The sequence below is a fragment of the Lithobates pipiens genome, unplaced genomic scaffold (genome assembly GCF_037356315.1).
Source record: "Lithobates pipiens isolate NorthernLeopardFrog02 unplaced genomic scaffold, aLitPip1_a1.2 Scaffold_3, whole genome shotgun sequence".
NCBI classification, from domain to species: domain Eukaryota; kingdom Metazoa; phylum Chordata; class Amphibia; order Anura; family Ranidae; genus Lithobates; species Lithobates pipiens.
Genome location: NW_027507790.1, coordinates 79442861 through 79470173, shown reverse-complemented (window position 1 = coordinate 79470173; position 27313 = coordinate 79442861). Strand labels below are relative to the sequence as shown.

Here is a 27313-nt window from a genome sequence, read left to right as displayed (position 1 = left end):
TCTTTGTTCCTCTTCTTGAGGTAAATGGCGAATCACTTTCTGATTGAGTAGATTCTCCAGTGACTCTAAAAAGGCCTTTGCTCGATCTTCGCCTATAGGTAGCATGGCTACCAGGTACTTGGTTGGGGGGCGGGTGGAAAACTATCGTGTAGCCATCCGTTATTGTGCATATGATGAATTTGTTTTTTGTTGCTTCCATCCATTGGTGGGAAAAAGCTGCAAATCTGCCCCCTAACTGATGACGCTTCTTTGTTCCCGGCTTGTTGAATTTTTTGAACTGTCGAAAGGGCGCCTTCCCTTGTTTCTTTTTGGTTTGGGGAAAGCCCTTGTTCTTTGATGTGGTTCTGTCTAGTACCGTTTCTAGTTCAGGCCTAAACAGTAGGTCTCCAGTGAACGGAATTCCGCACAATCTGTTCTTAGAAAAGATATCACCTTCCCAAGATTTCAGCCACAGGGCTCTTCGGGATGAGTTTAGTGCTGTGGCCCTTGAAGATATTCTGACAGTTTCAGCTGAGGCATCTGCTAAAAAAGCTGCTTCCCACACCCTTTTTAAAAGGGCTTCTATTTTCTTGTCCATGGGGTCGCTTAAAGTACCTGCATCCTCAAAGGCCAAGTCAGATTAATTTGTGACTTTTGCCAGAGACACATCCACTTTGGGGCATTTAGCCCAGGTTTTGGTGTCTGTCTCTGTAAATGGGTATCTACGCTTGACCGCAGCTGGTATGAGGAGTTTTTTCTCTGTCTTCCCACTCTTTTTTAACAATATCTTTAAGAGTTTGGTGCACAGGAAATGTTCTAGGTTTCCTGGGTTGTAGTCCTTTATACATCTTGTTGTGTAGTGTGAGCTCTGCAGTTTTTTGCTCTTTAATACCTAGAGTATCGGCTATGGCTTTTAGAAGGTTATCGGAGTCTTCTGAAATAAGTTGCCTTCTGAGGCCGGATCTTCCTCCTCAGAGTCTGAGCAGGGTCCATCCTCCGATTTGGATTCGCCCAAATCCTTCTCTTGCTCCTGTCATTCTGCCTGTTCCCTATTACCTGAAGGAACGCATTTTCCGCTGGCAGATGGGGTACTGGCTTGACTGGCATTCACTGGTGCTTCCAATTTCTCAGTTGCTGAGCGTAGCGGTGCCATGGTGCTCTTTATCTCTTTTTTTTAAAAGAGGTGAACAGATCTTTCAGGTAACTTTGTGACTCTTTGGCCACCATTTTGTCTATGCAGATTGGTGGATATACCTGCACATGCCACTACTGCTGGTGTACTCCTTCCCGGGTGTCGATTAGGGAGGGGGACTCTGCTGCTGCTGCTGGTGTGTGTGTGCGCGCGCGCGCACGCACACACACACACACACACACATATATATCTATATAAAATTTTATAGATTTTTTTTAATTCCTACCTCCCGGAAGTGATGTCACTGGGAGTGTCCCACTCTGTTGTCTCCTGGAAGTCCTCAGACTCCGGGAAAATGGCCACCGACCGGAAACCGTGCGACTGGAAGTGACGATTTTTAGGCGTCATCTTGGTACACCCAGCAGAGCCTCCATGAGGAAAGAAGCAGGCTTGTTCTGCGGGGTGAGGACGACGCCGATTACGCCGGTAACAGAAGCAATTGGGTGGGCAGGAGGGGACATTATCCACCCCAGAGAAGAAAAACCACTTGCGCGGCGGCCTGTGGTCAGGGGGTAAAGCATCCGTGCACCCACTACCTCTGCCATATTGCAATGTCTGCTTGACACCTGGAAAAAAATTTCAGATGGAAAATGCAGGAGGTCCCTTCACCAGCATAGCAAAACAGTATTGGGGAAATGTCAGTGTATTGTTGCAGCTTGGGGGGATGATTGCAGACCCCCTCTGTGGGGGTGAAATCTCAGGCAGAGCAATTTTGCTCAAATCTGCTGCTCCTGCTCACCCTCCCAAGCCAAGGCCCGCTGGACTAGATGGATTACTGGCATTTAAAGTCTCTTGCAACTAGAACAGAGACAGGTAAAATAACAAAGGTTTCTTTGCAGCTTCTGTGGGTCCAGAGGAAACACAAACAACTGAGGCACGCAGGTAAGACTAAAATTTATAATGGTGGACTAGTGTGTTTCCTGTTTCAGGGAGGAGCCTCTCTCTCGGATACTGCCCTGGAAGACGATTCGAGAAAAATCCCGGCCTACGGCGTGGCTCCTTCCCTTTTGTGGACTGTGGAAGTAACATACTCTTACCCCCAGTAACATTCTTATTAATGTCATCCAGCAAGGCTCTCACCCTGGAAGGGCAAGTCCGCCAGTGCTTTCTTAGATGCCTGGTCTGCAGAGCAGCATTTCAGCCAAATCAGGCGACGTAGCACTACTGCTGATACCGAGGCTCTAGAGAGCAAGGGGGCCATATCTAAGGCTGCATCACAGACATACGTAAGGCCCTGCACCAACTGGTCCGTCAGCTCCACGCAGACCGGGGAAGCATGTTGCTTCTCCAATTCACGGTGCAACAATTTAGCCCATTCAGTAAGCATCTTCAACACCAGGGCCGCGGCTAACACTGGCCACAATGCTGACCCCACCATGGTAAACATGGACTGGGCAACCGCCTTGGCCCTTTTGTCAGCAGGGTCCTTGAAAGCGGGAGTCCCTTCCACCTGAATCGTGGTTACCTTATTTAACCTGGAAACCGGAAGGTCAACAATCGGAAGAGATGTCCATTTCTTCAGGAGACTCTCCTCAAAGGGGTAACGCACCCCCATGCGTTTCGGGACTGAAAAGGTCCGCTGCAGTTTTCCACACTCCTTGTAAATAAACTTCTCAAAATAAGTTGGGTAAGGAAACACCTTAGCCGTGCGGGCCGGCTTGTGGGACCTAAAAGGGACAGACACCTCTGTAGATGTCCTCCCGCCGTATTCTCCATTTTTACAGTATCCCGAACCTCTGTAATAAGTGCTCCTACAAGCACCCTTTCCTGCACTGAATGATCCTGGTCTGCATCCTCTGATACATCAGAACAGGGGCCGCCTGTCACAGCGGGGGCGAGTCTGAATCAGAGCTTTCCCCAGAAGACGGTGGGGGAGGGGGAATGTTTTTACCCACCCTTTCGCCCACACGCCACTTCCACCCTGGCAACAAAAGCCTCCAGGACCGCCAACAGAGCCTCCATAGGCACCGCAGGTGCAGGTGAACCAGTTGCAATAACAGGGATGTCTGGGGAAGAAATGCCAGCTTCTGACGCCATGCTGACTCACACTCGCCTGTCATCACTTAGGGACCTAAGGCAAGTCACACAAAAAGCCCACCCTCCTAGCTGCCACAGACTGAGGGGCCCCCGCAGGACTCACCATCTTGACCCAGGTACTGCACTGTGCTTCTGCTGTCTGCTCTGTTCTAGAAGGAAACAAGCACCCAGCGCTAGAGGCAAAACTACCTGAGGCTACTAGAAAATGGCTGCCTCCGCAAAAACGTCTGAGGGCTCCAAGAAAATGGCCTTACTACTAGAAAATGGCTGAAAGGCAAAAAACTGGCTCTGGCTACAAAAAAATGGCCGTGGCTTCAAGAAAATGGCTGCGGAGCGTGCGGTGGCCTCCCCACGTCTCACAGCACAAGCACCCCCATGTGCCCAGTAAAACAGCAGCCCATAGCATGGGGAGGAGGGAAGGGACAGGGAGAGAAGAAAGGGAGAGCGAGAGATTTCCTAGTCAAACTCCCAAGGAATGCCCAGCTGCTCCATCCTGTCGAGACAGGTGGAACCATACTTACCGCTCCTGCAGGGACTGCTGGATGCATTCCACAGACAGACCCATCACCCGAGCAGTACGGGCTGGCTGCCTGCCACGGCACACTGTGACACAGACAGCAGTAGCCTGGTCATATGTATGCCCCGGACCATATAGCTCACCGGTCGCCCCTGGATTAGACGGGGCATGTCGTGGCCGACCCAGCTCGTAGCTAGGGCCTGCTCACGTTCGATGGCCAGGCTGGGGAAACTACACGGATCTATATTTACCAGCCTGTCACCCAGCCGGGCTATTAATTATAGATCACAGGAATCAACAATGCAGAAAAAAGAAAAAATTCCCATGACCAATGGTCCCACCGGGAGCCAGGTCCTTCTCCTACACTAGGCAGAAAGAAACTGAGCTGCTGAATGCAGTGTGAGGGGTTGTAGCCAGTAGGACCGCCCCCTGGGCGGTACCGTGCAAGCGTTATCATTTTTAACACTTTCTGCCTAGGCCTAAATGTGTCTAAATGCACATAAATGTGTGTGTATGAGCATAAATGTATTCCATTTGCCAGAATAAATGCTGCTTATTTTCATTAGTCCATGTGCACAAGACCAATTTTTTTAAAGTAATTCACACACATAAGGCCTCTTTCGGGATATCCACTTGTGGGGATCGCTGGAGCAATCTACGTTGAGCAGGAAGGCGTCTGGTCCGTCTCTGCACACTGCGCAGGGACGGACCTGTCAGGGCGCTGCTCTCCCCTATGGGAGATCGGGTGGCGACGGACCGTAGAGTCCATCGTCACCCGATCAGTTGACGGATGGAAAAATAGGTTTTTCCTCAGTCACACTTTTTTGGATCGGAGCGGGTCGGTCCCTGCCGACATCCGACGCTCCATAGACCTGTATGGAGCATCCGTTCAGGTCCGCCTGAAAAACTGACAGGCGGACCTGAATGGATCATCCGTGTGAAAGAGGCCTTAAACAATGACAGGTAAAATGCAATGAAAACAATTACTTTCTAGTTATATTATTTCTTTACAATATTGCATTACCTTAGGAGATGTGTTGCTTTTCCAGTTTTCAGCCAAATGTAAGCAAAATTTTAATGCGTGAATTTTATCAGGCCCTAAAACAAAATCAGAAATGAACAACATGAAAGCTACTGCCTTAAGTCTAGTACAAACCATCCGACATTTGGCCTACTTCTGTCGGACGAGCATGCTGGGAAAACCAGCAGCCGATCAGCTTCCAATCGGCCAGTGGGTGAATGTGCTGACCGGAGTGTTCTGGCGGGGCCATCCCCCTGTCAATACACAATAGCTCAGCAGGGGAAATTGCTGTACTAACATTGGATTGTTAATAGAGCAGCTCCAATCTGAGCTGTCAGTTTTCTTTCCATCAACTAATCTTAGTTGTACATATACATAGAATGAGCTAAGGTACATACCTGTTGGAAGCTCTTGTGCAATTCTGTGAGCTATAGCTGCAGCCCATTCTGGGTTACTAATAGACTGAAGGTATGACTGAATAGTAAGCACAGTCTTTGCAGTTTCTTTGTTAATAAGGGAAGCGCATTCATTATTTTTAAGTTTGAGGGCTTTAGGTCGTAAACTTTTCTCAAACACATGCTTGACAGCAGTCATATACAAAGTGTCCAGTGAAACCTAAAATTTGAAAGTCACAGATAAAGAACATTAGCCAAGCATGACAGTTTATCTCAAAGCAGAGTTTCACCCCCCCCCCCCCCCCCCCCACCACACACACACACACTGTAACTGCTGGCTTTTAATATTAGGGCACTTACCTGTCCAGGAATCCAGCAATGTCGGCACCCCAGACGATGTTTTAATTGGTTCTCGGGTGCTGCTGCTGCTGCCATGCTATGTTTACATTATGTTTTAAAGAAGGACCTTATAATATGTTAGCCTATGCATTAACCAGACAATGCTGGTTAAGTTGAGACAAGTTTGTATAGACTTTAGCATTGTTCCATGTAAAGTAGATATGGCTACAATCTATATGACTTGCCAAATACATATTCAAAGGCATAAGGATTTTTGGTTTATAGGTGGCAAAATGTATTTCTCAATACTTGACATATTTTACAAGGGTGGTACGATTACAGTTTTAAATATTCAAAGTACAGCTTATCTAAGATGAACCAGAGAACTGTATTCACCACAGTGTTATAACAAGCTAAAATAAAGGAAGAAAAACAAAAACAAAAAAACAGCCATCTTGGAAATGTTGACTGAACAAAATGATCCTATTATTACCCCCCCCAAGCATACATGCTGGTCTAAAACTTGGTGCAGTCTCACCTTCATGAGTTTGGAGATGAGAAGCAATGATGGGAAGGACTCTTCACTTAGTTCAGCAGCTAGAACAAGAGTGGATCATGACAGACAAAAAATAAAAATAAAATAAAATGCCAAAATGTTTTTTCTGCATTCCTAAAGGCACATACACACGTTCCAAAAATTGTATGAAAAATACCGCTTTCAAATCGATCGTACGGTAATTGGATCATTAGTATAGAGCTTTCGAGAGCCGATCACGACAGTTCATCCGATAGGAAAAACATTAGAATTTTTCTTGTACGATACCAGAAAGTACGAATTTTGTTTAATCAGTACAGCTGTCCGAAAATACAATACAAATATTAATATAATATTTTTATAACTTTAGTAACCTCTCCATTTTTGATGTGTGACTAGCATGAGGAAAAAAAACAAACAAAAAAAAAAACGCACACAGTCTGTCGTTCCGATTTTCGGATTGTGTGTACAGGCCATAAATTAATGTAATTCCATTATTTACTAAATGTGAATTAGTGATACATAAATATATAAAATCTCTAATTTTAGCACAGAGTACCCTTCTATAATAAATGTTCTCTATAAATAATGTTTTGGACACATCTGGAAAGCATAAATGAGTAAAGCTCTTAATGTGGACTTTCTTTTGCTCATGAAGGGATCATAACCTGCAAAAATATATAGAGATTAGGGGTGCTACGGTTTAAAAAAAACTCACGGATCGGATCGTTCCTCGGATCAAAGTCACGGATCATTTTTCGGATCAGCAAATAATAATTGAATTTACAAAACTGTGAAAATTTCACCATCATATAGTCCCCACTGTAATATACATTTCCCCCACTGTAATATACATCTCCCCCACTGTAATATTGGCTGAGCATGGCTGGGTATCGCCAAGTATGGCTGGGTATTACCAGAGTATTGTCAGGGTATGGCAGAGTATTGTCAGAGTATGGCAGAGTACTGGCAGGGTATGGCAGAGTACTGGCAGGGTATGGCAGAGTACTGGCAGGGTATGGCAGAGTACTGGCAGGGTATGGCAGAGTACTGGCAGGGTATGGCAGAGTACTGGCAGGGTATGGCAGAGTACTGGCAGGGTATGGCAGAGTACTGGCAGGGTATGGCAGAGTACTGGCAGGGTATGGCAGAGTACTGGCAGGGTATGGCAGAGTACTGGCAGGGTATGGCAGAGTACTGGCAGGGTATTGCAGAGTACTGGCAGGGTATTGCAGAGTACTGGCAGGGTATTGCAGAGTACTGGCAGGGTATTGCAGAGTACTGGCAGAGTATGGAGCCTTAATTCTTAGTTTCCAGCTATAGTAATGGAATGTCGCATCGAGACAGGAGGACGGATCAGAGTCACGGATCAGAGTCACGGATCATTTTTCGGATCAGCAAATAATAATTGAATTTACAAAACTGTGAAAATTTCACCATCATATAGTCCCGATGTAATATACATCTCCCCACTGTAATATTGGCTGAGCATTACCAGAGTATTGGTAGGGTATGGCAGAGTACTGGCAGGGTATGGCAGAGTACAGGCAGGGTATGGCAGAGTACAGGCAGGGTATGGCAGAGTACAGGCAGGGTATGGCAGAGTACAGGCAGGGTATGGCAGAGTACAGGCAGGGTATGGCAGAGTACAGGCAGGGTATGGCAGAGTACAGGCAGGGTATGGCAGAGTACAGGCAGGGTATGGCAGAGTACAGGCAGGGTATGGCAGAGTACAGGCAGGGTATGGCAGAGTACTGGCAGAGTACTGGCAGGGTATGGCAGAGTACTGGCAGAGTACTGGCAGGGTATGGCAGAGTATGGAGCCTTAATTCTTAGTTTCCAGCTATAGTAATGGAATGTCGCATCGAGACAGGAGGACGTGCTCATCCAGTATTGGCTGCCGTTTGTGTAACATAGCCCACCATTTGTACTCTTCAGCTGGTTGCCGCTTCCAGGTTTAGGCAGCCAGGTCTGTGCTTTCCTGCCCCCCCCAGCTGCTCTGTGTTCCTGGTGCTGCAACCCCCTGGGAGATGTGACACCAGTAACCAAGGTGGCTGCAGGACCAAGGCTATGTCATTCTGGCCTAGGCCAGATGAGAAATTAAGAAAATATATTTATAAATATCTGTATATACATATACCCATACACAGAAAAAAAAACAAAAAAAAATGTATGAAAGTGGAGGGTGTGATAGTTTCTTCCCTTCAAACAATTTATTGAGTTAAGTTCCGCTTTAAAGCTGAACTCTGGCCAAAACATTGTCCAGATACAAGAGCCTAATGTATTCCTACATCAATCTCGGCACCCTTTGTGTATTCATTATACAGTGGTGCAGTATCCAAGCAGGGAAACTACTGTATTTTAACTCTGTTCTTTTCTTGTGCAGTGTAACTTGTCTTCTATTTGCCCCACCCTTGCAGGAAACTGCAAGCAGCCTGTAGAGAGGACCTACTGGGTCCCACCCACAGCTCTGATCTTTGCACATGCTATATACTGTACGCAGCACAGCAATATATAGATTTGTAAATATATTTGGCAAACAAAATGGGTTTACGTCCATTGTAGCAAATCAAGAACATATTTAAATGTGCATCATTATTCAGCTTTATATTACTTTAATTATTGATATTAAGAGTAGTGTAGCCTGGCTAATGCCAAACAAAGGCATGGAGGACAGCATTTCTGTGGCATTGCAAGCCTGTATTAGTTGACACAAGGACAGCTATTTCTTCTTATCCATTGTTAGAAACAGAAAGTCTTAAACCTTGAACTTCATCACATGATTTCTTCAGTCAGGACTCTTATTTACCCTTCTGTTATCTGATGCAGTTGCATTCAGTCTGTTTTTGGACTGTAGGGCACCTAGACTCTATTTGACTGAACATTGCAGTCGTAGCTGGAACATGAACTTCAAAGCACAGGGTTCCTTGTGAGACACATTACAGATTCCATTTTGGTTAAGTTAGCTACGGAGAACTTTCCAGGTCCAAACCTGCTAGCATTATCCTCTCAGAAGTAGACTGTTCACATCCTCATTTTATCAGTCATCGTCCACCATTATTCTAAGTTTCCGGCAGGCTTTTCTTATGGAATGGGTTAATGCTGAGGGACAGAGTGCCAATGTTATCTGCTGCACCCCTCAGACTTTCGGCGCTTTAAGCCATCCGACCTTGTGGTCATTGACCCTACACCTGCTACCAGCTATTTGAATTTGGGAGTACTTGAGGTGGTGCCCTCAGAACACTTTCCACTAAGTTTAGTGATCACTCACAGCACGCCTACTAATGGTTTTGATGTCTGTTGCTAGAGTCACTTTCCTTCTTCAGAGTCCTCTTTTGGCTCTGTTGTGTGTAGCTGGCTTCTATGCCATTTTCGACTGAAGTCTTTACAACAGTCACACAGAACTTTATCCAGTATTCAGAACTGGATTGCAGGGTTCTCGCACCCACATATTCTGCATTTAACCTCTTCGCAGCCTTAGTAGCTACTGAGCCAATGGTCGCAGAGATAATGTCTGATACGGATTTTCTCAAATTAGCTTAACCTAAGAAATTCACAGTTGCTGCTATTGCTCCCAAGTTAACCACTTGCTGACTGTCACGCAGATATATTGCAGCACAATGGCTCTCCTGGGTCCTAGCCGGTTTCGGCCACCAGAGTGCATGAACGCGTGATGTACGGCGGGGGACCTGATGCGCACGAACGACGCCTGCAACGCACGAGTGACAACATACCGTAACACACAAATCCCTGTGCTGTCAGAGGAAAGGACCCATATCATTTGTTCCTAAATGATATGGCTCCTATACTAGTTACTCCCATCCCCACACAGGTAGAATATGCTGAGGTAATACACATTTAACCCCTTCCCTTCCTGTGTAATTCACACAGTAATCAGTGCATTTTTATAGCACTGATGTTTGTATAAATGCCAATGGTCTCAAAAAAAAAAGTGTCAAAAAAGTCTCCGATCTATCCTTTGCAATATCGTTAAAAATCACAGATCACCGCCGTTATTAAAGACGCTATAACTTTTGCCCAAAAATATGTAGAAAAATACTGATGAAGAAATTTATTTCTTAAAAAAGTTTGGGGATATTATAGCAAAAAGGAAAAAATATTGTTTTCAAAATTGTTGCTCTTTTTTTGTTTATAGTGCAAAAAATAAAAACCGCAGGAGGTGATCAAATACCCCCAAAAGAAAGCTCTATTTGTGGGGAAAAAAAAGGATGCAAATTTTGTTTGGGTACAGCGAACGACCGTGCAATTGTCAGTTAAAGTGACGCAGTGCCAAATTGTGCTCTGGTCAGGAAGGGGGGTAAAATCTTCCGGGGCGGAAGCAGTTAAAGGAGACCAGTTAGGCCACAAAAACTTGACCTTTGCACCCCCTTTTTCAACTGTTTCTCTATGGAAATTAAAAGCACCCCCCCAAAAAAATAAAAAAATAAATAAAAAAAAAGATTGCTCTCCCAATGTGCTTGCTGGCTCTGTACGAGATTGAGGTTTTCTGTTCAGAAATGGTCTGTTCCCACTGTGTCTTACCCCAAGAATGCAAATACCATACTAGTGGAGAATGCATCCGCTTTTAAAAACCCAAATGATAAGCTGTTGGAACCCTGTTCCAGAGGTTTGTTCTTGCTGGTAGGGCCTTCACGGCACCCGATTTTGACAAACCATATTTGACTTGTCAAATCTTTTAAAAAAGGATCTAACCGCCTCTGTGGTTGACCTGTTTGTTGAATGGGTGGAGCATTAATGTAGCGTTACATTTCAGCTGCTACAGTTTACTGGAATATTAGTTAATAGTCAGCTGCTAAACATCTCAAATAATGTGAACAGTATTGTTTAACCGCTTGAGGACTGCCCATGTACATATACTGTGACAGAGTTGCCCTTAAGCGCAAAATCACGTACCTGTAAGTGATTTTTTTTGGCTCCAGGGCATGCATTTTTTTTTTTAGTACTGATCACAGTATTAGCGTCACTGATCTCCAAAAATTGTCACTTAGACTTCTTTCACACTGGGGCTGTGCCACATTAGTAGTAAAGCGCCGCTAGTTTTAGCGGCGCTTTACTGTCTCGTTTAAAAAGCACTCGCGCTTTCACACTGGGGAGGCTTGAGAGGCACTTTTCAGGTGCTATTTTTAGCGCTAAAACGCATAAAAAGCACCTTTAGTGTGAAAGATATGTCAGCAGCAATGTCACAGCCCCACTAAGAATCGCTGATCGCCGCCATTACTAGCAAAAAAAAAAAAAATTCATATACTATCCCATAGGTTGTAGATGCTATAACTTTTGCGAAAACCAATCAATATATGCTTATTTGCCAAAAACATGTAGTAGGATACATATTGGCGTAAACTGAAGAAATTCGATTTTTTACCTTTTTTTGGATGTGTTTTACAGCAGAAAGTCAAAAATTGTTTATTTTTTTTTCTAAATTGTTGGTCTTTTTTCCGTTTATAGCGCAAAAAATAAACTGCAGAGGTGATCAAATACCACCAAAAGAAAGCTCTATTTGTGGGGAAAAAATTTATTTGGGTAGTGTCACATGACTGCGCTTTTGTCAGTTAAAGCAAAGCAGTGTAGTATTGCAAAAATTGGCCTGGTCGGGAAGGGGGATTGTAAACCTTCTGGAGCTGAAGTGGTGAAACACAAAATTGCAAACAATTAAAGCACCACTGTGCTTGTGCTCTGTATAGTTATACTTTGGTGCTTGATCCGACTAAGTGCATGTAGTGCCCACATGGATTTCCATTCACCACATGCATATGACCAACTATCGCTAATATGGTCAAAAGAGCTTGTGGGGCATGTCCCTTTTAAATGTAGTGTCTCCTATGCTATGTGTTGCTCGCTGTTACTAATCTGTTCATACCACTGCAGGTCAGCCACTGGGTTTTTGTATGGGTGGGCTCATTTAATTCTTGGCCCCGAGGTATCTTGTACAGTGGACATTGGCTTTTTTTTAAAAACACCTGCCCCAGGTTTTTAAATGCGTCTAAATCCCAACTTCCTCCTTCAAAACAAGAAACCACGCCCAGATATCAGGAAAGCAAGCCCATCCTGCTGGCTAACAGCAGCCATGCCCAGAAAGTGTATGTTGTGCTGGAGAGAAGAAGAGCAGAGGACCTGGGACAGGGAGAGCCCAGCCAGTGGGTTTTTGGACCTTGCCTGAATATCTGGGGCAGGTTTTGGCCAAGAATTAGATGAGCCGAGCCATAAAAAGACCCAGAAGATGACCTGCAGTGGTATGAACATATCAGCAAAAGCAGGCAAACATAGCACAGGAGACACGCCCTGCAAACGCGTTTGACTATACTAGCGACCGTTGGTCATACAAATCTGGAGAGTGTAAATCCATCTGGGGTACTACATGCACTTAGTCGGATCAAGCACCAACGTTTAAGAATAACTATACAGAGCACCTGCAAGAGCACAGTGGGCTTAAATAAATGGGACGTTTGTTATTTGAATTTTTTTGGTTAAGCAATACTGTTAGTTCAGATTATTTATGAGATGTTTGGCACTTTTTGTGATATATATATATGTGTACTGCATGTAATGGTATTTATGAATAGCACGGCTGACTATTCACCAATATTTAAAGTGGTTGTAAACTCCATTCATGAAATCTGACCTGGACACACCTGTAGTGTTTACTCATCCCTCTCCAAAGCTCTAAGCACTGTGTCTTTCTGCTGCTCCGTTCTGTTATCAGCATAACTTCTGCTGAAACAGGAAGAAAGATTTCTAACACAATGTGCACTAAAGAATGTAGAAAGCTGAAGACAGCACATATACATGTAAAACTTATATAGGGAGATTTGTTTAATCTCAGTTTATCATCTGAGGCTGTTCCCTTCACTAGGTATATGCAAGGGTTTACATCCACTTTAAGTTGTGTTTGGAGTGGTACACATTACAACTGCCTTTTTTTTTTTTTTAATAGAGTGCACGATTTACTTATAATCGTAGGCACTGAACCAACACATACTGTTTTTCTTTGATCACAGTTTACTGGAAGCCTTATTTTTTTGCACATGCCTCCCTATAGTGCATATGCATTGGACACTTTGTCTAAAGTGCTGGAGTGCCAAGCTCTCTTGCAAAGAGCATTTGAGATGCATGGATTTAGAAGCATGGACCGACTGTTGCTAATATCAAGAATGCTACTGATGACAAAAGCTCCTAACTTACCCAGTGCAGGAAAGCTATGCAGCGTGCTTTGAATAGAAGAGTCCATCATCTGCATGAAGGTGCACCCCTATTTTCCAGAGTTGGGGGGCAGGGACATCTAAGGATGCTTCTACATCTTGCATTCTAGATGCCTGGGTGCATGTGGTGGCATCACAGGGCTACAAAACTCAATTTTTTTCCCTGCCCTTCCTTATTTTCTTACCTCCAATCTTCCTGCATCTCTCCATAGACTTACAGAACTCAATCTAATGGATCAATGTGTTATTGCTCCAGTCCCTTCAGAATGGTTACAGGCGTTTTACTCTAATTTGTTCACAAACCCAAAGGAGGTATTTGCCCCATCTTAGACCTAAAGGCACTGAATGTTTACATTTGGGCCCAAAAACTCTTGATGCCATTGTCTCCCTTCACCAGGGAAAAGCTTTATGTGCTTTGTAATGGGACCCCCATTTTGCTGTATAAGGCCCCTTTCACACAGACGGCTGTTCTGCCGTAGTTAAAAGCATATAATTTGTTCTGTGAAATTCAAGACTCTAGGCACTGTGATCAGCTGCATTTGTACAATCCGATTACATGCGGTTGCGTTTAGCTGCGGTAGTAATTCCCATAGCAACCCTTTTTTTTTGTTGGGTCCCTTGAATCTACCCATGATGCATTTCGGTCCTCTGCCTTTCAAACCATCGATTTCCATCTATATTTTTTTTCCTCACACTGCTATTCGCAGGGGAAATAGTACACTGCGATTACCTGCGGTTGTGTGCAGATAGCTGCACTAAATCGCTCCTGGACGCAGTGAATTCTATTTTTTCTATCCGCACCAAACCGCATGTAACTAAACGCAGCTAAATGCAGTGTGTGAATGGGGCCATAGGAAAGCATTGTGTGCTTTTAGCTGCGGTAGAAAACTATAAAATCTGCAGCTAAAAGCACAATTCTATCCTCCTGTGTGAAAGGGGCCTTATCCCCACTGTGGGATACTTAGATGACCTCCTGCTGAGGGAAGAGTTGGCGAGGCCTCGGTCATACAACGTAGCTCTTAACTGTCCAGACATTGTAGAGGTTTGGTGGGTGATAAACCTTCAGAAATCATCATTGGCCACGACTCGGAAATTTCTTGGGATATCTGGCTTTAGTTTTGGAAACATCTCAGGGCAGAGTCTTTCTTCCTCAGGAGAAGCAACAGACCCTCAGGTTCAAACTCTTAAAGCTGAACTCCAGCTTTTCATACACGTTACAGTTGGTTGGGGCCAAGCTAAACATCTTCATCATCTGCTTCATAGAATTGAAATTTAAATAGTGAGTCTCATTGTTCCAGGTGGATGTGGTATGCCAACATGGTAAGACTTCTAGCAGAAGCACCATGGGTCCTGCCAGTCTTAAACAATTTACTAACCTGCTTCTCTGTCAGTGTCTTTAACATCATGGCTTTTGAAGCCCAGGTTCTAAAGAACAGGGGAATCTCTGTCTTTAATTACTAAAATAAAGGCTAAGAATTCCACTTACTATAAGGTCTATCATTGGACTTGAGAGGCATATGTCACTAGGTGTGAAAGTCTAGGGGTTCTCCGTGGGATGATCTCCTTCTTTCAGTTGGGTCTGGATTAACATTTGAGTCTCAGCATCAAGTGCCTGAACTTTCCATTTTAATAAAGACACCATTGGCCTCTCACTTTTTGATGAAGATCTTTTTTCAAGGGAGTCTTCCATGCAACTTTCCCTGTCTGTTTCCCCATGACATCTGAATCGCGTTCGCTCTGCATTTCAGAAGCCAGCACTTGAACCCATTAGAGACATTTATCTCTGTACTCTCGTCCCTAAGCGATTTTGGTCTTTGGTTCACATGTGCCAGATTTTGCATAAGGTCCTTCAGATGACTTAACTGCAGACATCCCCAGTTTTCTATTGGTTACGTTTGCTTTGTATTTCACCCCTCAGACTGCTTTTGGATGTCATGAAGGTTTAACACTTCCTGTGAGCCATAATGGACAAGAAAGAAAATAGGATTTTTGTACTCACTGTAAAAAGCTTGCCTTGGATTCTATTGAGGGACACATCATGATTATGCTCTCATTACAGATCTGCTAGAAAATGTTGGCATGCTGGTAGTAGGAGGGGTTATTCCCTGGGCTGGCCTACAGTTTGTTTGCCAGTGTCCAATCTTCCTACAGTGACAGTATAACCTGGAAGTTTAAGACTTCCTGTTTCCCTCAATGGACTCCAAGAAAAATAAATTTACAGACAAGTACAAAACATTTTTTTTTTCCAGGAGGAATGTCTCAATAGAATGATGAGAAAGCAATTCAACTTTAAAGTATAAAGCAAGCTTAACTTTATAGCCCATATCTGCGGTGTAGGTTGCTATAATGTTGCACTTTTTGAGCTTATAATAAAAATTTGCTTTAGAAAGGAATATTGAGAGGCAAAAGTTGAGGATGGAGGATGCGGCTTTAATACCATTACTCCAGATGCTAGGATTAAACATACATTTTAATAAAAAAATGCTTATTTATCCACATGAATACTTGCAACTTACATATGATGGCCCAGAAGCTTGAGGCGGTTGTGAAGAAAAGCAAATGGAAGGGTAGTCTAGTGTGTGCAGCACTGGACATTGCAATACCATGCTCCAGTATGTACTGGTGCTCTATATCAGCAGGAGGAGAAATCCTCTTGTAAGATTTAAGAAGATTGATCAAATTTAAAGCCTGCAAGAAAAAATGCAAAAATATTAAAAAAACCTATTCAACAAATAGAAAATACATTGAAAAAGCCATGAAGCTCTGTAGGTTTTTGATAGATCCTGGATAAGATAGGGGGAAGTCCTCAGATACAAAAGCAATGACAGATGTAGACAAACAAAACAAAAACCACCTGTGTTTTTTTAACCACTTGCCGCCCGCCCTATTACAAATTGACGGCGGCAAAGTGGTTTCATTATCCTAACCGGACGTCATATGACGTGATTAGGATAATAAGCCGCTGCGCGCCCCCGGGGGCGCGCATCGCGGCGATCGTTGTTGCGGGGTGTCAGTCTGACACCCGGCAACTACGATCTCGGTAAAGAGTCTCCGACGGAGACTCTTTACCATGTGATCAGCCGTGTCCAATCACGGCTGATCACAGTGTAAATGGGAAGAGCCGGTGATCGGCTTTCCCTCACTCGCGTCTGTCAGACGCGAGTAGAGGAGAGCTGATCGGCTGCTCCTCTGACAGGGGGGGTCTGTGCTGATCGATTATCAGCACAGCCCCCCCGAGGATGCCCACACTGGACCACCAGGGACACCACTAGACCACCAGGGAAAAGGTAATAACAATCCATAATCCTCCCTAGACCACCAGGGTGCCAGTCAGCACAATGGGTGCCAATCAGTGCCCATAATGGATGCCAATCAGTGGCCACAATGGGCATCACTGATTGGCATGCATTATTGTTTGGCACTGATTGGCATCCATTACTATAACACCGATGCCGCCTATGAGTGCCCACCTGTGCCGCCTATGAGTGCCCACCTGTGCCGCCTGAGTGCCCACCTGTGCCGCCTGAGTGCCCACCTGTGCCGCCTGAGTGCCCACCTGTGCCGCCTATCTATGCCCACCTGTGCCGCCTATCTATGCCCACCTGTGCCGCCTATCTATGCCCACCTGTGCCGCCTATCTATGCCCACCTGTGCCGCCTATCTATGCCCACCTGTGCCGCCTATCTATGCCCACCTGTGCCGCCTATCCATGCCCACCTGTGCCGCCTATCCATGCCCACCTGTGCCGCCTATCCATGCCCACCTGTGCCGCCTATCCATGCCCATCCGTGCCGCCCATCCGTGCCAGCTATCAGTGCCAATTTGTGCCACCTATCAGTGTCCGTCCGTGTCGCTCATCAGTGCCGCCTATCAGTGCCACTTCATTGGTGCCACATTGGTGCCCATCAGTGCCACCTTATCAGTGCTCATCAGTGTAGCCCCATCAGTGCCCATCAGTGAAGGAGAAAACATACTTATTTACAAAGTTTTGAAACTGAAACAAAAAAAAAAGATTTTTTTTTTCAAAATTTTCGGTACTTTTTTATTTGTAGCGCAAAAAATAAAAACCGTAGAGGTGATCAAATACCACCAAAAGAAAGCTCTATTTGTGGGAAAAAAATGATAAAAATTTCATTTGGGTACAGTGTAGCATGACCGCGCAATTGTCATTCAAAGTGCGACAGCGCTGAAAGCTCAAAATTGGTCTGGGCAGGAAGGTGTTTAAGTGCCCTGTATTGAAGTGGTTAATATTCTAAAGTAAAAATCTAATATGTCATGAATATGCTATTATAGCATAATTTATTCAAATTGAATAAGTATATCACAACAGAATAATATAGCCCTATTAGAACATCTAAATTCCACCTACAAATCAGATCAATATTAGCACAGTAATATCACTACATAAAAATAAACACTAAACATTTTGAAATCTGGGACTGGGACCAATGAGGTTGCTCTACCTGACTAAGTTGGATATTGGTATTCTTGTCATCTGCAGCCATTATAACTTGCAAGGTCCCCTCAATAGTTTCATAGTCATAGGGATCCATCTGAAAGAGATATTATGAAGTGGACACAAGGAAACCATTAAGGGATTTATGATGCCAGAGCAACAGTATGGCCACATTAATTTATCGTACCTGTATTTAACGCAGGCATAATATATTTGTTGAATAAAACACTTCCCAAATTGGGGACACAAGGAGATATACAGTGACATTTTAATATATACCAGTATATACTATACTGTATGAAAAGATTGGCTTTGAGGGCTCAACTACTAGAGACTCCTTGAAATATTTCTTTGTATGCAGAAAATAGCAACAACCGAACGCCAACCTGTCACAAAAAATACTACAGTCATTCCTAGACACCTTCTAAATATAACAGCCGCATCAGCATGATGGCAAGGCAATTGGCTTTCTAAAGGATTGGTCAATGACAGCCTCTACATTTCTCTCATGGCAGGTTTTTCTAAAACAACCCCCCCCCCCCCCCCCCCAAAAGAAAAAAAAAAAAAAAACACAATCCTCCTTTGCCTTGATGTGCATTGTCGAGTTAAAGGAAACCTGCACTAAAGAGTAACGCATAAGCTGCTATTTCTAACCTACTTCTGAAAACATTACCTAGCCGTATCTGGGCTCCAGTATTTTCTGGGTATTGATCTGGCTCAAAACAAAACAAGGATGAAGCAATTAAAAGTCAAAACTCCTAACCTGTATACAATCATCGGCCAACTTTATTAGTACACCTTACTAGTCCTGGGAAGGACCCCCTTAATTCTTTGTGGCATAGATTCAATACGGTGATGGAAACATTCCTCAGAGATTTTGGTAGATATTGACATGATAGCATCACGCAGTTGCTGCAGATTTGTTAGCTGCACATCCATGATGCAACTCACTAGTTTCCTGTTCTAAGCCGACAGGAGTGGCACCTAGTGTGGTCTTCTGCTCCTGTAGTACATCTGCTTCAAGGTGCAATGTGGTATGCATTCAGAGATGGTACTCTGCATACCTAGGTTGTAACGAGTGGTTATTTGAGTTACTGTTGCCTTTCTATCATCTGGAACCACAAAAAGAAAAAGGGGGCGCCTCTGGGTGTAGATTTTTTTAAAAAGCAGTTTATTCACAAGTCATTCTAAAACAGAGATTTTGCACTCACATTTTCCATAAAATAAGCAAGCATGTAGAATAAGAGGGGTCATCCGATTTAGTCCGTCACTTCTATTCCGGTCGCAAGTGTCCCGTTGTCCTCTCCTGGCGTTACCACTGGTTAGTTGTTCAAGAGAAGCCGGCTCGGTGGACGCAGGGGATGTTATTCCAAAGCGAGGCTTGGTTTGCTGTGACACACGGGTCACGGAATTATGACGTCACAGCGGGCGACGCGTTTCCTGAGCGGTCAGACGACCGCGCTCTTTCATCAGGCCAATCTCCATAGACTGAGCAAATGCTAGCTAGCACATACCCAGGTGGGGCTGATTAGCAACTAAAGTTTAGTTGCTAATCAGCCCCACCTGGGTATGTGCTAGCTAGCATTTGCTCAGTCTATGGAGATTGGCCCGATGAAAGAGCGCGGTCGTCCTCCCACCTCGACCCGAACGCTCAGGAAACGCATCGCCCGCCGTGACGTCATAATTCCGCGACCCGCGTGTCACAGCAAACCAAGCCTCGCTTTGGAATAACATCCCCTGCGTCCACCGAGCCGGCTTCTCGAACAAATAACCAGTGGTAACGCCAGGAGAGGACAACAGGACACTTGCGGACCGGAATAGAAGTGACGGACTAAATCGGATGACCCCTCTTATTCTACATGCTTGCTTATTTTATGGAAAATGTGAGTGCAAAATCTCTCTGTTTTAGAATGACTTGTGAATAAACTGCTTTTAAAAAAAAATCTACACCCAGAGGAGCCTCCTTTTTTTGTATCTCTGTAATAATCTAGGAGCCTGGTTTCAGCTCCCTGCGGTGGCAGCCCTGCGTGTTGAATTCCTACTTAAGGAACGAAAGGCATTTTCCTGGGACTTGATAACTGAAATATCTCATATGTACTATCGTTTTATATAATTTTATACAGACAGCCTCTTCTTTGAGCATACTATTATGTGAGGTTTGCGCCTTAACTTGTTGTATCATCTGGAACCAGTTTGCCCATTCTCCTCTAAGCTTCTGAGATCAAGAAGCCATTTTCGTCCATACAACTACCGCTCACTGGATATTTTCTCTTTTTTGGACCATTCTCTGTAAACCCTAGAGATATTTGTGCGTAAAAATACCCAGTAGATTGGCAGTTTTTGAAATACTCAGACCAGCCCGCTGGCAACAACTATGCCACGTTCAAAGTCACTTAAATACCTTTTCTTCCCCATTCTGATGCTCAGTTTGAATTTTAGGGAGTGGTCTTTACCATGTCTAGATGCCTAAATGTATTGAGTTTCTGACATGTGATTGGCTGATTAGCAATTTTTATTACTAAGCAATTGAACAGGTGTACCTAATAAAGTGTCTGGTGAGTGTACTTCTTGAAAGTCAGTGCAATGACAGCAAACATAAAAAAAAAAAAAAAAAAGTTAAGCAATGGCCACCACCATATTACTTTTAGAAGAGCACCCCCTTTTTTTATTAATTTTTTTTTTTTTTTTTAAATAACAAAAGGGGCTGTACTGAAGCCCATGAAAGACTGCAGTGCATGCAAGTAAAAAGCTCGAACAGCATATACTTTTGCAACACTAAGATTTTTGAAAGTTGCTGGGTATACTGCACAACAGGCGAATTAGGAATAAATGGCATTGTTTACCCTGCGTAGTATACCAGCAAGACTATAAGAAAGGTGTTATTTGGAAAATATACAATTTATAGTTTGGCATATAACAGGTGATTTAGAAATAAATGGTACAGTTTACCTTATGTAGTATACCCGTAAGACTAACAACTAGGTCTTCTGTGGTATTTAGCAGAGGAATGATCGCTTTTGCTTTAGTTACCAGCTGAGCATGCTGTTCAGAATCCCCTGCACAATCTTCACGGCTGTGTTTCCAGCTTGAACCAGACAGAAGCAGCGTTTCTATGTAAAGTTGGAGCGCAGCATCGCTATCCAACATAAATGTACTTTGAAAAAAAAGTTTTAAGAAATTACTGTACATTCACATAACTGTGGGCAAAGCAGCTCTTAAAAACAATAAGTAGATATTTACTTGCAGTATTTAAGTATGAGTTCTGTATCCACACTTGAATTTTGAACTAATGTTGAAATAAGCTCTTTCTTCTGTTGTGGGCCTTGTCGGAAGGCAGACTGGAAAGAAATCTGTAATATAAATAATCTGAATTAGAGTAATGAAAACAGCATTTATTATAAAGTACTGTATATCAACAGTACACAAACTAAATGGCACAAATAAAGAAGCAAAGTGCTAATTCTTCAGAGCCACAAAGCTAAACCTTCCCCGCACAGCCCCATCGTCCCTTAATGGTTTTGCTGTCACAGTGGCCAAATGAATGGGAACCCATCCCACCAGATCCCAATTATTGCTGGAGACTGAGTAAGTGGGGAGCAAGGAGGGAAATCATAGGGTTTAGGTCTGCTTGAGGACTTTTATTATTTGCACCATATAATAAAAGTGCATTTAACAGAAACATATAACTTAACAATCAGTATTTGTTCATATCAATAACAACTTTTGTCTGTACAACAAGACAGTGTAAGGGTAGGCTATGTTAACCATAGCAATTCTAGCATAAAAAAGGTTACTCTTGGAGTTAGAATGGGTGGGTCCATGTTGGCTTATCTACTTGGGGTGGGAGCCTCTGTAAGCAGCTCCAAGGCTGGCTCCCCCTGAGCGCCGCTCAGAACGAGGGGTGCCTTTTAGGGCCTCCATTTACCTCTCTCTGCGCAATGCCCAGGCCTACGCCCCCTCTTGTCTCCCTTGCTCTCATTGTTGAACTTAACATCACCAGTGCCATTGTTCAGGGCCCTGGTGTGCGTGCAGGTGGCTTTACAATGAGCAGCCATCTTAACAGTTTGCAGAGAGCCACCGTCAATTTTGTTAACAATAATAATTTGTAATAAATTACCTTTAGGAAGAGGTATAAAAGTTAAAGGGGGAAAGGAAATAAGAGTAGAAAGAGGCGAGGGGAGAGAGACATCAAGTGCAGTCTCTGGAATGGACTTAGGAATAGTGTGAGGGGAGTTTGGAATCTCACCTTTTGTGCCCAGAGGACTCGCCTTGTCTGCCGCGGACCGCCAGCCGCCCGGTTGTAATGTGGTAAAGGAAGCAAAAACCCTAACACAGTGGCACAACGCCCGTGGCCCAGGCCCCATCCCTTGGGGGGTTGGTATCAGTTACTCTCTAGTGCCCTATTGTGACCCAGAGTTGGGTCTGCTAGTCGTAGTAGGGATTTATCCAAGCCAGAGGGGATATGTTTGTGGACAGAGAAATAGTCTGTCCAGAGAACCAGTCGGGCCGTGTGTTTATCGCTAGTGCCTTTACAGGTTGCAATCCATTCTTCTGCTTCCCTGATCTGATTTATCTTGCGCATCCATTCCTATTTGGTATCTGCGTTTTCTTCCAGTAGATAGGAAGTAGCCATCTAGCGGCATCTAGAGCGTTCTTTTTGTAACGACTTATAGGCATGGAAGGAACGTGCAAGAGAAAGTGGACCGGAGAAAGGGGAATATCTATCCCTAGGACTTCCCTAATCTGATTCTTAATGTCTTCCCAATATGGGGCAATTATTGGGAATTCCCACCATATGTGTAGGAGGGTTCCTTGGCCTCCGCATCCCCGCCAGCATATTTCAGAGCTATTGGGGTACATCTGTGCTAAGTCTGCGGGGAGCCTGTACCAGCTGACAGCAATTTGTAATTTGTTTCTTGCATTTTGGAGTCAGCCAAGCTGGAGTGTGTCATCTGGTATAGGTGTGACAGTTGAGAACTCGTAAGTTCCTGCTCCAGGTCTCTTTCCCATGCTCGTATACAGATGGGTATGGAGGCCGAGAACCTTGGTATAGCTCTGATACCATTGGTGGGATTGGTTCGTCTGCTATGAACAGGCCCTCGAAAGGTGTGAGTGACGTGATATCTCTTATTGTGCTACCACTCGTCTCGAAGAAGTGGTGTAACTGTCTATATTTCCAAAAAATCATTTGTGGTTTTCCTGTTGTCTGCTAAGGAGTTGTAAGGTATCAGTTTGCCGTTCCTCAATAGCTTCCCACAGCTAGCATTCCTATCATCGACCCATGTACCAAATAAGTCCACGCTTTCCCCAGGGGGAACCAAAGGAACCCCCCCCAGCGGTGCTAAAGGTGTCATGGGGGGGGGGCGCTAGGTTGATTTTATCCCATGTCTTAAGCATCAGGTGTCAGGGGGGATGTGTCATCTGATAATATGCATATGCCAGGTTCCTCCTGGCAATGCATTTTTTCATGGTGACCCATAAAGGATTTTTCTTTTTACCTGTAAAATGCATTTCTTGGAGTACATCACAGGACAAAGAAATGCCAATACAGTAGTTATTAGTACACAAGTTCTGCTACCACCTTCAGGTGAATGGACACTGGCCAAAAACCCTCCCCCCCCCCCCCCAGCTCAGTAAAGCCTTTTGTAACAACGAGGGACACAAGCCACTAGGGAGGGAGGGATCCCTGTGCCCTGTGATATACTCCAGGAAAAGGAGATAACAGGTAAACCAGAAATGCCAATTGTTTTATTGTATATTTACACAGGAGGTATTAGTCATTACAGGACACAGGAGGCATTAGTCATTACTGCATGTGATGTCCTAAAACAATTAATCTGAGGGGTGAGCAACACAGCAACAAGGTCAGCAAGCCCAAATCCCAAAACAGAAATGAAAGGCAGTTACAAGACCCTTCGCTCAAAAGTGGCAGCGACAAACGGCAAATACGTCAACCTGGTAGAACGTTGTAAACCTATGAAGAGAAGAGCATGTAGCAGCATTACAATATTGAACAAAAAAAGCTTTGTGATGAATGGTCCAGGAAGCACTGATACTTCTAGTGGTATGGGCCTTAACCTGGGAAGAAGGAACATCACCCTTGATCTCATAAGCCTGAGATGTGAGCGGACAATCCACCTGAAAATCGTGGATTTAGAAAAAGCCTGACCCTCATGAGGTCCTTCGGTCAGAACAAACAGGGAATCAGACTGTGGAAACAGAACCGTAGACTTCATATAAACTGCAAACAGCCTGGACAACAATTGCCTTCTCTTTTAGACGCTTAGATGTTTGAGAAGGATGGAAATGCATGTCCGGAATCAGGTGAAAAAGAAGGCATCTTTAGGAAAGAAAGAGGATTGAGGCTTGAACACCACTGTATTCTAGTCAAGAACAAGGAAAGGTTCCCTTGTAGGAAAGAAAGCAGCCGACTTCAAGACACTGCAGCCCGAGGTAACGGCCACCAAAAACACAAACTTGTGTGTAAGAAGTGGCAAAGGAATCTCTTGGAGGGGTTCAAAGGAAGAAAACTGCAAAACGGACAAGACCAAGTAAGATCTCACAGAGATAGAGGGCGTTGCATAGGAGGAACAATCTGAGTGGCACTCTGAACAAAAGCTTTGACTAAGCAATGAGGCACAACAGGTCTCTGAAAATGCATGACCAAGGCCAAGATTTGTTCCTTGATAGTATTCAAAGCCAAAGACATCTCCAGACCAGACAAGAAGAGCTAGAGTCCTTTCTATGACATACGTTTGAAGATGGAACAGATTCCACACCAAGTGACAAAAAACATCCAAATATAATGGTACACCTTTCGGGGGATTGACTTTCTAGCTCTGCAAAGGTGAAAATTTATAGAGTCTGAAACTCCTCTGTCTCTCAGGACCTGGGCTCCAACAGCCATGCTGTCAAAGCCAGCGACCATAAAACAGGATGGAATATCTGACCCTGAGACCATCGGTATGGCCAATCTGGAAGAGCCCACAGCTTGGTTGCCAAGAGGTCTACGATGCTCACATACTTCGTACTTTTTGGCCAGGTAAGTGCAATCCGGATCATCGTGACACCCTCCACCTTTATCCTGAGTAACAGGTGAAGGAGTTGAGACGTGAAGTAAAGGCAAAGATCAGAGAAAACTAAACCCAGAGAGTCACCAGTGCATTAATTGTAATGGCCAGAGAAGCCCTAGTGTGGAACATAAACTTATCCATCATTCTCAAAGCTCAAGTAACCATGTCTGGTGCCCCCCACCACAGACAGATCACTGCAAACCCCTCCAGAAGGGCCCATTCCTTTGGATTCAGTTGTTAATGACTATAAAAAAATCTGCTTAACAATCTTCTACGCCAGAAAGTGAAGATGGCTCGAAACATGAAGTTATGCCAAGGACAAAAATAAGTTTGCTTCTTCCTGAGCAGCACTACTTCATGTCCTTCCTTAATGGTTGGTGTATGCTACCACAGTGCATTAAATGATTTCACCCTTACATGGAGAATGCAGACAGAGCAATATAAGCACCAGCCTTATCTACCCAAAGATTCAGGATGTTGATTGTTCATCAAAACTTAGACTTCATTGCAAGGAAGAATATCCACCATTTCAGAACCAAGCTGTAACAAATGGTAGTTTATGAGTCTATATCCGCAGAGATCTTAGTCCCTTCGAAGAATGGAGAAAATAAGGGAGGAGGTATCCCAGAAGCTGACAACATGGGAGCAAGGCTGAAAGTCTGGCTGGTTTGCCGGTCAAGCCGGCTGCTTCAGAGGCAATGGTCACCCATCCAGGATAGTTCAGCTTCAGAGGCAAATGCCACCCATCCAAGCTGTACATGTAACAAACGGTAGTTTAGGAGTCTATATCCAGAGAGATCTTAGTCCCTTAGAAGAATGGCGGCGATAGTGGAGAGGTATCCCATAAGCTGGCAACCAGTCAGGCTCCAGAGCTGGAAGATTGACTAGTCACGCTGCCTGCTTCAGAGGCAATTGTCATCCATCCAGGATGGGTGACAATTGCCTTTGAAGCAGGCGTAGTGACTGGCAAGACAGGTCATGCTTCCAGCCTTGTTCCCATGTCAGCTTCTGGGATACCTCCTCCCCCATTTTCTAAATTCTTCTAAATTAAGATCAATAGAAAGACAGAGTGCATCCTGATACAATACTGTTTATAGATAAAAAAGTATCAAAGTAACACTAAACGCTCACATTTAGTACAGATAAGAAGCGCGTCTGTGTAACGCTGTAATGACTCTCCAGGGCTGGATCCAGGTTAGACTGGCTGACAGTCTAAAATCTCAGTGTGTGCTACCATGCAGCTGTCGGAAAGCTGCACATGAAAAATCTGCTCACAGGGAGACTCAGCCCGGGTGCACACCAATGTGGTCATAAGGTAGAGACAATTTATGTCCGACGCTTGGGTTACTATGATAACATGTTTCAAAGCGCGTAGCCTCCTTCAGGTCTCCCTTCCTTAACCACTTGCCGACCGCCGCACGACGATGTACGTCGACAGAATGGCACGGGCAGGCATATGGGCGTACCTGTACGTCCCTGCCTTCCCGCGGGTGGGGGGCCCGATCGCCCCCCCCCGGTGCCTGCGGCGGTCGGTATTCGTTCGGGAGCGATCCGGGATGAGGGGGCGGCCATTCATTCATGGCCACCCCCTCGCGATCGCTCCCGACGAATGGAAATCCTTCGTGACATCACTTCCTCTCCTGTAATGTAAACACAGGAGAGGAAGTGATGTAATCTCTCCTCCGTGTCTGTATTTTTCGTTCCGACACCGAGGAGAGAGGATCGGTGAGTTGCACAAACACGACACTTCACAGTAGAACATGCCAGGCACACTCACACCCCCCCTTTACCCCCCGATCACCCCCCCAATTACCCCTGCCCCCCCAGTCACAGTGACACCAATGCATTTTTTATTTTTTTGCATTGGTGTCATTTGTGACTGTAATAACTGTTAGGGCAGTTAGGGTTAGCCCCCTTTAGTTCTAATGTACCCCCCTACCCCCCCCCCAATAAAGGTTTAACCCCGTGATCACCCCCCGTCGCCAGTGTCACTAAGGCTGGGTTCACATTGCAGCGGTTTATGAGAACTGATGTGATTCGCACCGCACTGCAGTGCAAATCACATCCGATCTCTGCGATTCGAGTTCAGCCATTCGCCGCACCTGCCGCAAACTCGCACGGGACCCTTTTTTTGGTCCGCAGCAGAATCGGATCGCATGGGTGTTCACACCATGCGATCCGAGTTTGCAGATCGCACTGCGATATGCGAACTGATCTGGGGGTGTCATTAACATTTCACTGACACTCCCAGCAGTTCGCATAGGGCAGTGTGAACTGCCGCCGAGAGGCATGCGATGCGGGAACCCGCCGCGGATTCGTGGCGTTCCCGCATCGCTCCAGTGTGAACCCAGCCTAATAAGCGATCGTTTTTCTGATCGCTGTATTAGTGTCACAGGTGATGCTAGTTAGGCAGGTAGGTATTTAGGTTCGCCGCAGCTTTTTATAGCGCCAGGGACCCCCATATACTACCGCATAAAGCCCCCTGATTGCCCCCTAGTTAACCCTTTCACCAGTGATCACCATATAACTGTTACAGGTGACGCTGGTTGGTT

At 44.7% G+C, this 27313-nt stretch overlaps 1 protein-coding gene across 3 annotated transcripts in view; it reads right to left on the bottom strand.

Moving 5' to 3' along the window:
• The window catches only part of KNTC1 (kinetochore associated 1), a 389498-nt gene that overhangs the window by 113716 nt on the left and 248469 nt on the right, over positions 1-27313 (bottom strand). For all 3 annotated transcript variants that reach the window (XM_077461857.1, XM_077461860.1, XM_077461858.1), the window contains exons 43-49: positions 20929-21038; positions 20638-20842; positions 17696-17785; positions 15749-15920; positions 6019-6077; positions 5145-5361; positions 4750-4823 (exon numbers count right to left, since the gene is read on the bottom strand). In XM_077461857.1, coding sequence (XP_077317983.1) covers positions 4750-4823; positions 5145-5361; positions 6019-6077; positions 15749-15920; positions 17696-17785; positions 20638-20842; positions 20929-21038 — 927 coding nt within the window. The remainder of the gene's footprint in view (positions 1-4749; positions 4824-5144; positions 5362-6018; positions 6078-15748; positions 15921-17695; positions 17786-20637; positions 20843-20928; positions 21039-27313) is intronic.